General features: G+C 53.1%; 1 protein-coding gene across 1 annotated transcript; it reads left to right on the forward strand.

The window, feature by feature from the left end:
- The first annotated feature begins 1,040 nt into the window (after window positions 1-1,040).
- ACADS (acyl-CoA dehydrogenase short chain) lies at window positions 1,041-16,088 on the forward strand. The gene is made up of 10 exons (XM_068563419.1): window positions 1,041-1,158; window positions 2,230-2,393; window positions 12,834-12,983; window positions 13,224-13,335; window positions 13,764-13,915; window positions 14,190-14,360; window positions 14,444-14,581; window positions 14,752-14,847; window positions 15,056-15,112; window positions 15,276-16,088. Exons 1-10 carry the CDS (start codon window positions 1,113-1,115, stop codon window positions 15,426-15,428), a joined length of 1,239 nt encoding a protein of 412 aa, XP_068419520.1. The 5' UTR covers window positions 1,041-1,112; the 3' UTR covers window positions 15,429-16,088.
- The last annotated feature ends 377 nt before the right edge of the window (window positions 16,089-16,465 follow it).

Genomic DNA, 16,465 nt, shown 5'->3' on the forward strand with positions numbered 1-16,465 from the left:
GACCCTTGGCAGGCAAGTGAGATCGCCGTAGTTTTTGTTTTTTTTTTTGTCTGCGTTGGGTCTTCGTTTCTGTGCGAGGGCTTTCTCCAGTTGCGGCGAGCGGGGGCCACTCTTCATCGCGGTGCGCGGGCCTCTCACTATCGCGGCCTCTCTTGTTGCGGAGCACAGGCTCCAGACGCGCAGGCTCAGTAGTTGTGGCTCACGGGCCTAGTTGCTCCGCGGCATGTGGGTTCTTCCCAGACCAGGGCACGAACCCGTGTGCCCTGCATTGGCAGGCAGATTCTTAACCACTGCGCCACCAGGGAAGCCCCCCGCCGTAGTTTTTTGGGCAGGGTGAAGGCGTCCTGACGGACGCTAAGACCAGTGCCCCCTGCTCCCGGTGGAGGGGTGGGGTGGGGGGCTCTGCCCCCCAATTGGGAGTGAGACGGTGGGACCACAATGGAACAGGGAAGCAGCAGTGCCACCCCACCTGCACAACCTCCCAGCAACCCAACTCCCCATGTCTACATAATGAGCACCAGCGCAAGACAAGACCCTTGCCCCTCTTGGCGCTCAGACTTATAGGGGACTTGATAAGATTTCAGATGCTACGTGCCAGGAATAAATAAAACAACGGGATGGAGAGTGTGTGGGGGGAAACACTGGCCTCCTGTGGTCAGGGCCGCCTCAGCGAGTGATGAAGGGAAGGAGAGTTCCAGCTGAGGGAACGGTGACTGCAAAGGTCTGGAGGCAGGAACCAGCTACGAGTATTGGAGAAAAGCTGCCCTGTGAGGCTACAGCAAGGGCATGGCGGGCGTGGGGCCGGGGAGGGAGGCGGGGGAAGGCCAGATAGGGCTTTTTAGGCCACGGAATTGGATTTTAGGAGAGATAGGCCCCCCTCCCCCCCTCGAAGAGCTTTAAGATCGGCCTGGAACCGACTTCGGAGACTTCCCCCAAACCCGGGACAGTTTGATATATCTCCTGGGAGGGAGGCGGGGCTCAGGAGGACCCGAGGCAGGCCCCGCCCCCGGAGCGCGAGCGCGCGCCGGCCCCGCCCCCGCAGCCCGGAACCCGCGCTCGCGGCCCGAGGTCGCCGGGAAGAAATCTGGTGCAGTCACCGGTCTCCGTCCTCCATGGCCGCCGCGCTGCTCGCCCGGGCCTGCGGCCCCGTCCGCGGAGGTGAGTGCGCTCCGGTCCGGGGCGGGCCGGGCGGGCGTGGGTCCCGGAGGCCGGTTCTCGCCTGACGCAGGCGGGCTGGCGGTGCCCCTCCGGCAACGCGCGGCCTTTGCCCCAGTTGGGCTGCTCCTTGCGCCTGCGTGGCCCCGCTACCTGGCTCTGACCCCCCCACTCCCAGCCCAGTTTTCACCGCTACACCCACATTCCCCTCCCTTCATTGCACCTTCAGCGGAGGTTCAGGGTGCGCCATTCCTCAGGAGCCAGCCCTGGGATTGAACCCAGACTGTGCTTCTGTGACCTTGGGCCCCTGTCAGCCTCAGCTGGCCCTTGTGTAAAATGACGACAGTAATACTGTTGTTCTCATAGAGTCGTTATAAGGATTAAATCACAGGTGCCTGGCATATTACAGGTGCTCAGTATTAGCGCTTGTGGCTGATTGCATACAGTACCTTTCCCATCTTCTCATTTCTCTCCAGCTGTAGCAGCAGTGACACCTGTAGCCAGGGCTTCCTTTGCCTGGTCAAGACCCACTCACCCTGAATAATAATAAAGGGGACGCTCTTTGAGAGCTGTCTCTGCCAGGCCCCGTGCTAAGTGCTGCAGTCAGTATCTCATCCTCCCAGCCCTGGAGCTGAGTACTGCTGTCCTCCACATTTAGAGAAACCTGTGAAGTTAGGATCCCCACCTGAGGTCACAGAGCTGTGCTCTTACTATTATTGGTGTTATACTGGTGATTGAGTGGGATCGTTGTACACAGTATTTAGCAAGCATGGTAAACATTCAGTGGGATTCCCAACAGCAGCGCTATCAACATTTTGGGCCTATAATTTTTTGTCGTGGTATCTGTCCTGTACAATGTTTAGCAGTATTCCTGGCCTCTACCCACTCCATACCACCCTTTGGTTGAGACAACCAAAAATGTCTCCAGACATTGCCAGATGTCCCTTGGGGGACAAAACCATCCGTGGTGGAGAACCACCCAGTTAGTGGATCACTACTATTATTATTATTATTACTACTACGCAAGACCTCTTACATTCCCCTTCCACTGACTACTCTTCTTCTCGTTGGCAGCTCTCCGGCCTTGGGACTGGCGTTGCTTACATACCATCTACCAGTCTGTGGAACTGCCCGAGACACACCAGATGCTTCGTCAGACGTGCCGGGACTTTGCTGAGAAGGAGCTCTTTCCCATCGCGGCCCAGGTGGACAAGGAACATCGCTTCCCGGCGGCTCAGGTGAGAGTTTAAGAGTACAGGTGCCATCAGCTCCAGGATGACTGGTGATGGTGACAGCCAGGGGCACTGGGACTGCAATCAAGGAACCCTAAGTTGGGGGGGGGTGTTCCTGGGACCCAGAAAATGCCCTGGAGGTTTCCCTTGTCCAGCATGAGGCCTATAGCCAGGATGTAACTTCTGGAATAACAGTAATAATGGTGGATGGTTGATATGCTTACTACGTACTGGGCGTTGTGTTGATAGTAATAGTTAACGCTTATACAATGCTGACCATGTGCTGGACATTGTCCTGAGTTCTGATGGGTTAGCTCATCTGTTTCTTTTTTTTTTTTTTTGGCCGCACCACGCGCCATGCGGGATCTTAGCTCCCCGACCAGGGAGAGAACCCGCGCCCCCCTGTGGTGGAAGCTCGGATTCTTAACCGCTGGACCTCCAGAGAAGTCCCTAGCTTATCTGTTTCTTAAAACTGTCCTATGAGATGAAGGTGCCATTATTACATACCCTTTTGTACAGTTGATGAAACTCAGATTGATGAGAGGATTAAATAATGTGCCCAAGGTCATGGAGCTAATGAGTTACAGAGCTAAAGTTTGAACCCAAGTCTGTCTTCTGCCAGCTGCTGAGGTCCCAGTCAGTGCCCTCCTGCCCGTGCCATTGCATCACTCCGTCTGTAATGACAAGTTTGAGATGTTTCTGTTGTCTCCATCCCCTGGCTTGGCAAGATGTCTGGCACACAGTAGACTCAATAGATATTTGTTGAGTACATAACTTGTGAAAGAGCCAGTCTTACTGGCCTCTTCTCCACGCCTGTTTTCCATTCTGAGGAATTCAGGAGTTGTGATCACCATTAACATGCCTCATAGGCTCTGGGGCCACTTTTCCAGCTTAGTGAATGTTGTGTGTTCACAATGTATCGGGCACTGTGCCTGGACTGTGGGAATACCCAAGGAGCTCAAAGTGGGTTAGGCAAGTGGCATTCTGAGCACCAAAATTAGTTGGGCAACGTTTAGGTGTTAAGCATTGAAATCATGTCATCTCATTTAGTCCCGAGGACATCCCCAGCTGCACATCTAATCTCCATTTGGCTTCCTGGAATGCTTACAAGGATTGTGGGAGATCACATATGTCAAGTTCATGGTGCCTGGTACTTGAAAACCAGAAGCTATTAATACTATTATTATTTTTATTACAGTTGAGAAAATTGAGGCACAGAGAGGTGAAGTGATTTTCCAAGGCATACTGTCTATGGACCGGTAGACCTGGTGTGACTGGCTCCAAAACCCTGCTCCATCCACTAGCCACGTGCTTGTCCCAGAAGCCCAGCTGGGAAGCCCTGTTCTAATCGGGAATTTTATCGTCAAGGGCCTAAACTACCCCTGTATCCTCCATACCGCCACGCTCTGGTGCTGCCCTCAGAGCAGTTGTCCAAGACGTGGCTGTATATTGGGGCTTTTCTGGCCAAATGACAGACCGCTTGATTTATTTTTCCTATATTCCCTCAAATTATAATACTTATTATATTACAGACATAGACTTGCTTTGTGCAAGAAAGCTGGCAGTAGAAACAGGCTTTCTACCAACCAACTCTTCACCAGTCCTCTGGCTTTGTAATCTCTTACTTGCTTTATAGGGCGGGGAAGTTTGCAGATTAATCCTGCCACTAAGTAGTGGCAGAAATGGATGTGGAAGGAAGAGATCAAAAGCATCAGCCTCCTTCCTTCTGGCACATTCTGGCACCCAGAGGCTGCTCAGTCCAGACTTGCTGAATGCATGACCTAGCTCAGGGTAGTGATAGCATTTATTTGGCTTTATCTTGGACAGGTGTTTTCATATCTGTAATCTGATTAGGTTATCAGGAGTCCTGCTATTATTTCCTTTGTCTAGAGGATGTAGGAGCAGTTGTAGGAATTGCCTGAGGTCGTAGAGCTCCCGGAGAAATAGATCTTCTGATCTTGCCCCTGCCCCACACAAACTGGACTCTGTCGTTTTGGTGGCTGATGGGATGCAGAGGTTGCTCAATGTTTCCCTTCGCTAAGGATTGAAGCCGGTTGGCTTTTTGCTTTTATCACTCTCTGTTACTGTGGGTAGTGCTCAGCTCCCCCCATTACAGAAGGGAATCCAGGGCTTAAACAGGCAGAAGGATCAAAGCAGTAGACACAGGGATAATAGGGCAGGTTGCAAAATTAAAAATAATACCACTAGTGTTTTATTTTTTAATTTTTATTTTGTTTTAAACATCTTTATTAGAGTATAATTGCTTTACAATGGTGTGTTAGTTTCTGCTTTATAACAAAGTGAATCAGCTATACATATACATATATCCCCATATCTCCTCCCTCTTGCGTCTCCCTCCCTCCCACCCTCCCTATCCCACCCCTCTAGGTGGTCACAAAGCACCGAGCTGATCTCCCTGTGCTGTGTGTCCACTAGTGTTTTAAAATGACGATAGTAATAGTAACAGGAGTAACTATCATTTGGGGGTTACTGTATTCCAGGTGCTTATCCATTAAATCGTCAACAAAACACCCTGAGGCAGTTACTTCATTGATCTCCAGTCTTCAGATGAGGAAACTGAAGCCAGGGGTTACATTTCTTGGTCAGCAGTCACACAGCTGGGATTGGAGGAGCCAGATGTAGACTCTGAGCTCCCCCGCTCCCCCCAGCCTACAGGAGATGCTTAGTTAGTGATTTCTTTCTTTCTTTTTTTTTTCTTCTTTTTAAAAATTTATTTATTTACTTTAGCTGCACCGGGTCTTAGTTGCGGCATTTGGGATCTTTTAGTTGCGGCATGCATGCGGATCTAGTTCCCCGACCAGGGATCGACCCGGGCCCTCTGCATTGGGAGTGCGGAGTCCTACCCGCTGGACCACCAGGGAAGTCCCTAGTTAGTGATTTCTAATATTTTTTTCCTGAAGAATTTTTTTCCCCCAAGAAAAGTGGATTTACTGGGGAAGAGTCAAGGGGAGAAGAATTGAGAGGTGGGTAGGCCACGAAGGAGGTGGAAGGCTAGTGCCAGTTTCTGCTCACTTGGCTTGTTTTGTAATCTAAGCGGAACTTTACTCTTTCTGTGTCCAAACCTAACCCCTGCCCCCGAGGAAAAAAAAAAAAAAAGAAACAGTTATGAATTTATAATGCTATTATGTTATAAAGGGAAATAGGAAATAGAATGGTGTTTCCAAACCAGCTTTGGACTCCGGAACCTGGAAATGTATATGTGCATTTTTTTTTTTTTTTGGCTGCACTGAGCATCTTGTGGGATCTTAGTTCCCTGACCAGGGATGGAACCTGGGCCCCTGCAGTGGAAGCGTGGAGTCCTAACCACTGGGCTGCCAGGGAAGTCCCTATATGTGCATATTTTTATGTATGAAACTGAACCCAGTTTCTTTTCCTTCACTCAGTGAATGTTTATTGAGTAACTTTTTTTTTAAATTAATTTATTTTATTTTATTTATTTATTTTTGGCTGCGTTGGGTTTTCGTTGCTGCGTGTGGGCCTTTCTCTGGTTGCGGTGAGTGGGGGCCACTCTTCGTTTGCTGTGCTCAGGTTTCTCATTGCTGTGGCTTCTCGTGGAGCACGGGCTCTAGGCGTGTGGGCTTCAGTAGTTGTGGCACACGGGCTTCAGTAGTTGTGGCACGTGGGCTTCAGTAGTTGTGGCACACGGGCTCAGTAGTTGTGGCTCGTGGGCTCTAGAGCACAGGCTCAGTAGTTGTGGCGCACGGGCTTAGTTGCTCCGTGGCATGTGGGATCTTCCCGGACCAGGGCTCGAACCTGTGTCCCCTGCATCGGTAGGCGGATTCTTAACCACTGCGCCGCCAGGGAAGTCCCTTATTGAGTAACTTTAATATATCAGGTGCAAAACGTGCTCTTCGTCCTCTTGCTCTGTCTCAGATGATAGTTAACCACATAGAAACCTCTCAAATCATAGTCCATTTTTCTTCTTCCTCATGTGCACAGACTTCTGTGAATTCCACCCCGGAAGTGTCCCCTGAATGGCACCGCCTCTCACCTCTCCCGGCAAGCATTCATCTCTCTGTGTTTCAGGAGCGTTCGTTCATAATCCCTAATTCTCTGAGTGTGCTTGTCATGTGATGGTGTGTATCCTATGTCGCAGTTATTTCCCACAGTTGCCTCCCTGAAGGCCGGGATTGGTCTTGTTTACGCCCCTACCTCCTCGCCCTCCGTAAGTGCTTGGCATTCAGCAGATGTTTGCTGAACTTTATGGACTTGAATTTTATGGTTAAGTCATCCTGAATGTCCTTATTGTCCCAGCACTTAGCACACACTGACCCAGTGCGGGAACTGCGGAGGTGGCTCCCGCGGCCCCTTCCCCTTGAATAAAGCAACAAATTTTCAACAAGTTAGGGAATTTGATTCTCTAAAAGGAGTCCGGGACTTCCCTGGTGGGAAGTCCCAGACTCCCTGGGACTTTGTCCCAGGACAACTTTGATTTTTTAAATATGTGAGCTTTAGAAGTGACTTAAAAGCACTATTTTTATGTGAAGTGCCCTCTAAACGTGTCCCAAATATGAAGGCAGCAGGTGCTGAAGGCTCACTCTGCTAGGAAAGGGGTCCTTCTCTTTCTCACATTTTCTCTTGGGAGTTTGGAGACCACCAGGCTTGGCCCAGTCAGGGATGCAGATCCGGACTCCCGGTTCACAGACACAGGGGACCGAGAGTGACCACCGTGGGTAGCAGCTCTGAGGGGTTCCCCTTGAGGTCACTCTGAAGGTCAGGCTGCTAGAGGAAAATATTAGGGAGCCTGGCAGCTGTTAGCCAGTTACCATCAGCATACTTAGATCAGAAATGATTTATACAACTGAACATATGGTCTTTTTGTGTGTGTGTGCTGCTGCTTTTTATTTTGTTTTTGATTTCTTTTTTTATAAGTTTATTTATTTATTTATTCATTTTTGGCTGCATTGGGTCTTCATTGCTGCACGCGGGCTTTCTCTAGTTGCAGCGAGCGGGGACTACTCTTCGTTGCGGTGCACCAGCTTCTCATTGCGGTGGCTTCTCTTGTTGCGGAGCACGGGCTCTAGGCGCGCAGGCTCCAGTAGTTGTGGCTCGCGGGCTCTAGAGCGCAGGCTCAGTAGTTGTGGCGCACGGGCTTAGTTGCTCTGCGGCATGTGGGATCTTCTTCCTGGACCAGGGCTCGAACCCATGTTTCCTGCATTGGCAGGCGGATTCTTAACCACTGCTCCACCAGGGAAGTCCCTGATTTCTTCTTCTTTTTGATTGTACTGTCTTTTCTCTCCACTGCCATTGTCTCCAATTTTTTTTTTTTTTTTTTTTTTGTGGCCACGCCATGCGGCATGTGGGATTTTAGTTCCCCAACCAGGAATCCAACCTGTGGACCCTGCAGTGGAAGCATGGAGTCTTAACCACTGGACCGCCAGGGAAGTCCGTGTCTCCAATTTTTTTCTAGAATGTTCCTGCAGCTGGCCATGGCATATTGCCAGAAATCTCAAGATATACTTCAGAATGAGAAAGGTTGGGGGAAATAGCATGCTAGTGAAGTCGCTTGGGTGCAGTCATTGTGAACTCCTACAGCTTTTTATTCAGACAGAGAGAACTGTCAGGAGAGCCAGGGGGCAGCGGTGTGGTGTAGAGAGACCAGTGCCAGGAGTTCTGGCTTCTCCATCCAGGTGTCCCGGGAGTGGCAGCATCTGCACGTGAGCCCCCTTCCGTAACAGGAAAATGGGGTAGTCCTTGTCCTGCCTACACTCCGTCTGGGAATTTTGGTTCCTGTTCTGTTTCTTGGGGTGAAATGGCATCATGGTGTGATCGGCTGATCTGTCGTTTATCCCAGGGTTGTGTACTGGAGATAGAGGCTGAAGAGGGGGTGGGTCTTAGTGTCCAGGGAAGCTGGGTGGTGCGTGTAAGGTGAGACAATTGGGGCTTTTTTTTTTTTAAATATATATTTATTTATTTATTTTTGGCTGTGCTTGGTCTTCGTTGCTGTGTGCGGGCTTTCTCTAGTTGTGGCGAGAGGGGGCTACTCGTTGTTGCGGTGCGCGGGCTTCTCATTGCGGTGGCTTCTCTTGTTGTGGCGCACGGGCTCTAGGCGCGCGGGCTTCAGTAGTTGTGGCACACGGACTCAGTGGTTGTGGCTCATGGGCTTAGCTGTTCCGCGGCATGTGGTATCTTCCCGGACCGGGGCTTGAACCTGTGTCCCCTGCATTGGCAGGTGGATTCTTAACCACCGCGCCACCAGGGAAGTCCGGGGCGTTTTTTTTTAACTCAGTCTCTTTTGCTGTTTGGCCAGAGAAAGCCCTTCAGCGGGGTTCCTGTCCAGGCCTGAGCATGAATCTTGGGGACCCTGCGTATTTCTGGCACCTGGTAGAATATGACCCTGGCTCCTGACCCAGCACAGGCATTCCCCATAAAACACTATTCCACCCTGGAATAGGTTTGTTGCAGGCCCTAAGTGTGGGTTCAGAAGGGGCTCTGGGACTTCCCTGGCGGTCCAGTGGTTAAGACTCTGCGCTTCCAGTGCAGGGGCATGGGTTCGATCCCTGGTCAGGGGATGAAGATCCCGCATTCTGTGCAGTGCAGCCAAAAAACAAAAAAAATTAAAAAAAAAAAAAAAAAAGAAAGGGGCTCTGTTCTGAGGCCACGCTCGTGCTGGCACAGGGCTTTGTGAGTCTCCGGGTCCTGTTCAGAGACGACGCTGCCTGAACCACTGTCTCCTGTCCACGCCCACCCGCTCCTTGATTCCTCCCGGCTGCAATGATGCAGCTTTTCTGAGCAGCATCGCCCCGCTGGCCCCAGGTGCGCGGTGACCACAGAATTTTTTTAAGCGATTCTTGAAATGACACATCCCTGGGAGCTCTGAGTCCCATTTATCACTGTGTACTAGCTTCCCGTTGCTGTTGTAACAAATTACCACAGACTCAGTGGCTTAGAATAGTACACATTTAGTATCTGACAGTTCCTGGAGGGCAGAAATCCAAAGTGGGTCTCTCTGGGCTTCAAATCAAGGTGTGGGCAGGCCTGCGTCCCTTCTGGTGGCGCTAGGGGAGAATCACGTCCTTGCCTTTCCCAGCTTCTAGTGGCCGCCTGCATTCCTTGGCTCGTGGCCCGCACCCCTCCAGCCAGCATCCCGGTCACTCCAGCCTCTGCTTTCATTGTCCCATCTCCTTCTCTGCCCCTCCTGTCTCCCTCTTTCCCTTACAAGGACCCTGCGATGACATTAGCCTCCCTGGATCATCCAGGGCAGCCCCCCACCTCACGATCCTTCACTTAATCTCACCTGCAGAGTCCCTTTTGCCACGTGAGGAAACATATTCACAGGTCCTGGGGATTAGGACGTGCTCGTCTTTGGGGGGCTGTCATTCTGCCTCCCACGCACTGGCCGTCTCCTCCCCTGTGTTACACGGGAGACCCTGAGCATGGTCAGGCCCACCCCAAGCTTAGAGTCTTACAAGAGTTTCCCATGGGAACAACTCAAGGCAGAATCAAACAAGCAGTTTCATAGAGGGACGCAAATCATTATGGAAGTTCAGCAGATTCACCAGTGCCCCTCCTCCCAGACATCACTGTCAAGACAAGAACTTATCAGTCACTTAACGATAATAAATGCTGTTCACTTGCTCATCATTGCTAATTCTTAGAGAACTGCCCATCAAAACTACAATGAGGTACCACCTCACACCGGTCAGAATGGCCATCATTAAGTCTACGAATAATAAATGCTGGAGAGCGTATGGAGAAAAGGGAACCCTCCTACACTGTTGGTGGGAATGTAAATTGGTGTAGTCACTATGGAGAACAGTATGGAGGTTCCTTAAAAAACTAAAAATAGAGCTACCATGTGATCCAGCAATCCCACTCCTGGGCTTATACCCAGACAAAACTATAATTTGAAAAGATAGATGTACCTCTGTGTTCATAGCAGCAGCACTATTTACAATAGCCAAGACATGGAAACAACCTAAATGTCCATCAACCAACGAATAGGTAAAGAAGATGTGGTACATATATACAATGGAATACTACTCAGCCATTAAAAAGAATGAAATGCCGTTTGCAGCAACATGGATGGACCTAGAGATCATCATACTAAGCGAAGTAAGTCAGAGAAAGACAAATACCATGTGATATCACTTATATGTGGAATCTAAAATACAACACACATGAAGCTATCTACAAAACAGAAACAGACTCACAGACGTAGTGAACAGACTTGTGGTTGCCAAGGGGAGGGAAGGATTGGGAGTTTGGAATTAGTAGATCCAAACTATTATATATAGGATGGATAAACAATAAGGTCCTACTGTATAGCACAGGAAACTATATTCAATATCCTGTGATAAACCATAATGGAAAAGAATATGAAAAAGACTATATAGATGTATAACGGAGTCACTTTGCTGTATAGCAGAAATTAACACAACATTGTAAATCAGCTATACGTCAATAAAATTTTTTAAACAGTGCCATTCACCGATCACTCACCTCGTGCCAGGTACTGGGCTCAGCATTTTATATATATGTTGTCTCAGTCCTTGAAACAGTTCTATGAAGTAAGTACTATTTGGGGAAGGGGGGAATCAAACTTTTATAATCACAGAAGTAATACTAATTATAGACAAGTGAGAAAATATGGCAGACATTCTTACTGATTTGCTTCATTGAAGTCAGCATAGTCTAAGAACATGGTTACAGGAATCAAATGATATAAAATGATTTTCTTTTTATAAATTTATTTATGTGTATTTTATTTTTGGCTGCGTTGTATCCTCATTGCTGCACGCAGGCTTTCTCTAGTTGTGGTGAGCGGGGGCTACTCTTCGTTGTGGTGCATGGGCTTCTCATTGTGGTGGCTTCTCTTGTTGTGGAGCACGGGCTCTAGGCACGTGGGCCTCAGTAGTTGTGGCGCACGGGCTTAGTTGCTCCACGGCATGTGGGATCTTCCTGGACCAGGGATTGAACCCGTGTCCCCTGCATTGGCAGGCGGATTGTTTTTTTTTTCTTTTTTATATATTTATTTATTTATTTATTTTTGGCTGCGTTGGGTCTTCGTTGCTGTGCACAGGCTTTCTCTGGTTGCGGCGAGTGGGGGCTACTCTTCGTTGCGGTGCGCGGGCCTCTCATTGCGGTGGCTTCTCTTGTTGTGGAGCATGGGCTCTAGGCACACAGGCTTCAGTAGTTGCAGCACGTGGGCTCAGTAGTTGTGGCTCGTGGGCTCTAGAGCGCAGGCTCAGGAGTTGTGGCGCACTGGGCTTAGTTGCTCTGCAGCATGTGGGATCTTCCCGGACGAGGGCTCGAAGCCATGTCCCCTGCATTGGCAGGCGGATTCTTACCCACTGCACCACCAGGGAAGTCCTAAAATGATTTTCTAATGAAAAGCAGTGGTCCCTCTTCTACCCCAGCCTGCTCCCTAGAGGCCATTGGTTTTAGTTGTTTCGTCTCAAAGCTACGCAGGTTCTGTTGTGGTCCCTGTTTCCCAGGTGGGGAGCAGGCTGACAGAGGGTAAGGAATCTGTCCTAGGAACCTGCTGAAGGGTCTGAGCTGGTTGAGGTCCTGGGGTCAGTGCTGGGTTTCAGTCCCAGCCCCACCACTTACAAGCTCCGCCCCAAACTGGTTGCTTCACCTCCCTGAGCTCTGGTTTCCTCACCTGTGACATGAGGTTGACTCAGCATTGTCCTCACAGAGCTTCGGCGAGACTCAAATTGAAGAGTACACATAAAGCATTTTTCAGCGTTGGGCATTGATAATTAACCATGACCACCACTGGTATTCCAAGTCAAAAATTCCAAGCTTCTTCCCCTTTATTCATTGTTTCACTGGCATTGGAATATAGCAGTGGACAAAACCGCACTCTCTCTGCCCTCGTGGTCACGGAGAAAGACCTTAATCAGAACAAGCACATGAATAGGTGTGAAATTACAGCTGCACAAGCACCACTAAGGAGAGGCACAGATGCCGCAGGAGCGTGTGATTGAAGGATTTGACTCAGTGAGGTCAGAGATGGCCATGCAGCAGAAGTGATGCTTGAGCTGAGCCCCAAGGACGGGAGGAGATAATAACTAGTTGATAATGGGCATCACTGACAGGAAACAGCATGTGCAAGGGCCCTGTGGTGGGGAGGGGAAGTGTGGTACGTGTAAGGGACTGAAAGAAGGTCTGTGTGGCACTGTGCTGCCCTGCTCTGCTCCTTACCTCAGAGGCCCCCAAAGCCTTCTTGTGCCTTCTGCCTGCTCACTGGTTGTGTCTGTAGACACAGGGTAGAGTTGGGGCGGAATTTGGGGACAGGACGGCTTGAATGAATGGTGCTGTCTTGCAGACTTAGCCTCGGGGGTCCCGGGGTAGGTGGATGTGGCCACGTGACCTGAATTTCTGCAGGCACTGGCTCAGGGGCAGGAGGGTTGGGGTTGGAGAGGGTGGGCACCATCCCCCGGCAGCTGCCCTTGCCATGACATCCTTCCCTGGGGCCAGGTGAAGAAGATGGGTGAGCTGGGGCTCATGGCCATGGATGTGCCGGAGGAGTTTGGCGGTGCCGGCCTCGATTACCTGGCCTACGCCATCGCCATGGAGGAGATCAGCCGGGGCTGCGCCTCCACTGGAGTCATCATGAGCGTCAACAACGTGAGTCTCGCGCCTGGGCCCTGGATACACCGGTGGAGGGGAAGCTCCTGTGGGTGGGCAGGCCCTCTGCCACGTAGCCCCACATCCGGGGCACAGCCCGGCCTTGGCTCCCTGCCCCTGACCGCCTCTGGACCTGGTCCCTTGCGTGGGCCTCTGGAGAGAGGAGGCCTGGGGGTGGGTACGCGGGTGGGCAGGTTTCTGGGCTGGAAGGCCTCTGACCGCTCTGCACTGTCCCCCCAGTCCCTCTACTTGGGGCCCATCCTGAAGTTTGGCTCCAAGGAGCAGAAGAAGCAGTGGGTCACTCCTTTCACCAGCGGCGACAAAATTGGCTGCTTTGCCCTCAGTGAACCAGGTATCACCGTGGGACAGGGCCTGCCCCTGTCCCCTCCCCTCAGAATCGGGGTGACAGACTCAGGCTGGGGCCAGTGCTGAGCTGGGTCAGCTGCTCGTTGCCTCCTGGGACAGGAGGGCAGGAGGGGCAGGAGTGAGGGCCTGGGGTGGAGCTCTGGCTGCTGGGATCGCCACAGAGCTGGGGCTCGCCTTGGCTGAGCTGGGAGGGAGGGACTTGGGCCCTGGGGTCCCTTTGGCTTGAAGACACCCAGCTGTCACATCGCCCCCATCCCCACACCCCGAGAGCTGTGGGAGCCGGTGCGGCCCTCGAGCCTTCTCTCAGGAGCCAGACCCTGATCCCTTGGACCCGGGCCTGGCTCACCAGCCAGGGGTGAGGCTGGGTTCCGGGTGAGCTGGTGGCGGTGGACTCTGAGTCTGCGTGTGGGGCAGGGAACGGCAGCGACGCGGGGGCCGCCGCCACCACTGCCTGGGCGGACGGTGACTCGTGGGTCCTGAGTGGCACCAAAGCCTGGATCACCAACTCCTGGGAGGCCTCAGCCGCCGTGGTCTTCGCCAGCACGGACAGATCCTTGCAGAACAAGGTGGGGACCCCGAAGGGAGGGTCAGTGAGACGTTCAGAGTTTCTAGATCCAAATCTCCTTGGTCTGATGGAGCTGTTCTTGCTCTGGGGCACTTGCCGCTGTCCCTCTCCCTCCCTGGGCGGCGCCTTCCCCAGAGGAGCTGGCAGAGGGCGTCACCACCGTGAGGTCCTGAGGGAGGTGGAGGGAAGGGACAGGAGTTGGTGGCTGTGGTGGTTTGTGTGAGGGGCGTGGCCTCGAGCAGGTGAAAAAGTCACTGGGCGTGTCTGGCCTCCAGGGCATCAGTGCCTTCCTGGTTCCCATGCCAACTCCTGGGCTCACGCTAGGGAAGAAGGAAGACAAGCTGGGCATCCGGGCCTCATCCACTGCCAACCTCATCTTCGAGGACTGTCGCGTCCCCAAGGACAACGTGCTGGGGGAGCCAGGGATGGGCTTCAAGATTGCCATGGTGAGCCCAGCCGCGGGGGTGGGGGCCCAGGGGCAAGGCCCTGGGGCCCGGCTGGCCGGCCACTGACAGGGCGGTCCTCACAGCAAACCCTGGACATGGGCCGCATCGGCATCGCCTCCCAGGCCCTGGGCATCGCCCAGGCTGCCCTCGACTGTGCTGTGAACTACGCCGAGAACCGCACGGCCTTCGGGGCGCCCCTCACCAAGCTGCAGGTCATCCAGGTAATGAGGCACGATGCCGCGGAGGGAGAGAATTTTGGCCTTTCCCCTCTGCCTCCCAGATGGCTTTCACCTGCTTCCGTGTCCTCTGCCCTCCTACCTCCTGTCTTGCAGGGAGAGGGGAGGGAGGGCAAACACCGACTGCCTGCCGGGGTGGGACTGGGTTGTTGCAGTTCAAGTTGGCGGACATGGCCCTGGCCCTGGAGAGTGCCCGGCTGCTGACCTGGCGCGCTGCGGTGCTGAAGGATAACAAGAGGCCTTTCATCAAGGTGCCGTGGGGCTGGGGTCTCCCTGGGCACGGCCCAGAGCTTTGGTGGTGGAGGGACTGAGGGAAACATCTGGGCGGGGTCCTGGTTCCTCGGGCCCGTGGGTTTATTGCTACAAGGGGTGGCTCCCCCAGGCCCACCCTGCTGAGGGCCATGTGCTGGGCGCTCCCCCCAAGGTCGAGTTTCTGACGCCACCATCCCCTGTGGTTAGGAGGCGGCAATGGCCAAGCTGGCTGCTTCGGAGGCCGCAACTGCCATCACCCACCAGGTGAGTGTCCCCGGTGCCTGGGCGAGGGAGGTCCCAAGGGTTGAGTAGCAGCGAGTGTGCCGGCTGCCCCTCCCCCGGCTATTCCTTCGGTGTGGCTGATCCTGTCCTGTTTTTCCCCTCGAGTGGGGGTCTTCTCCTCCTGAGCCCCTGCTTTCCGCCTTAGGCCATGCAGATCCTGGGTGGCATGGGCTACGTGACAGAGATGCCAGCCGAGCGGCACTACCGTGACGCTCGCATCACTGAGATTTATGAAGGCACCAGTGAGATCCAGAGGCTGGTGATCGCCGGCCACCTGCTCAGGAGCTACCGGAGCTGAACCCTCGGTAGGGCCGAGAGTGCCCGCCGGGATCCAGGCTGGCCTGAGGACCAGGGGAAAGTGGGCAGGAGCCATGTGGCCTTCCCCCTGACTCCCAGTCAAGGCCTGTGGGGCAGAAGGGCGGGGGCCACGCCTCCTCTCGCCAGGGTCCCCAGACCCAGTCTTCTGGGTGGACTTGCCGCCCTCAGCTCTATCCGCCCCAGACTAAGCTGCCTGGGAGAAAGGAAAAGTGGGGCTGTGGTCTGAGGATGCCCGTCCTCAGCTCAGGTTCTTGGCTTTGTTCCCTCTCCACCACCGACTGTGCCTTACTCTCTTCGTCTGGAGGCTGGGCCGTGGGAAGAGAGAAATTACCACTTGGGGACTCCCCATTTCTCTTCTGTGGGTCCTGGCGCTTAGCGTGAGACCCAGTGTCTACTCTTTCCTCTGAGGTCAGGGGTCTGGAGGAGTGGGGTGCGGTGGGGGCCGGAATGACCAGGCCTCAAAGCAGGAGTGGTGTTCTCTCAGGCCCTGTAGCCTCAGGGCTGGGTCATTGTGGAAGCTGCCCTGCGTCCCATTAACCTGTTCTTCGTAAAGTATAAATGAGTGCAGGTGGGTGGTCTGATTCGTGCTGTGGGATGATCACCTGTGGGAACTAAGTAATAAAGCGTATCTGTCCCCTGACCCTCATGTCCTTGCTTGGGTGCTGCTGGGGAGGGAAAGATGGTCCTTTAATCTGCTCTCCTGCAAACCCCCCACTCTGTGTGAGTGTGAGAGAGTGTGTGTGTGATTATGTGAAGCCGGCTGCAGCGGGAGGGTCCATTTCCACCCTGGGAGAGCTCCAGCACGAAGCAGGGTTGATGCAGTTCAGGAGAATAAGGGCTTGGGTGTCTAGGACTGCTGAGCAGGGAGGGCCAGCCAGGTTAGGGCCGCGGGTGGGCAGGCAGGTGAGTGAGCGCCAGCCTCAGGGCAGGAGGAAGGATGCCAGAGGGGCTGGGGGGGAGAGGAGAGGGGAAGGAGCAAAGCTGGGGAAATGGAGACTTTGAAAGCGTCTGTTTTGC

This window comes from Eschrichtius robustus, chromosome 14, assembly GCF_028021215.1.
Source record: "Eschrichtius robustus isolate mEscRob2 chromosome 14, mEscRob2.pri, whole genome shotgun sequence".
NCBI classification, from domain to species: Eukaryota; Metazoa; Chordata; class Mammalia; order Artiodactyla; family Eschrichtiidae; genus Eschrichtius; species Eschrichtius robustus.

Bases quoted from the DNA above. Each gene is read 5' to 3' on its own strand.
- ACADS (XM_068563419.1), top strand. From the start codon at position 1,113: ATGGCCGCCGCGCTGCTCGCCCGGGCCTGCGGCCCCGTCCGCGGAG. The intron at 1,159-2,229 runs GTGAGTGCGCTC...TCTCGTTGGCAG, and splicing joins CTGCGGCCCCGTCCGCGGAG to CTCTCCGGCCTTGGGACTGG. The intron at 14,582-14,751 runs GTAATGAGGCAC...GGGTTGTTGCAG, and splicing joins CCAAGCTGCAGGTCATCCAG to TTCAAGTTGGCGGACATGGC.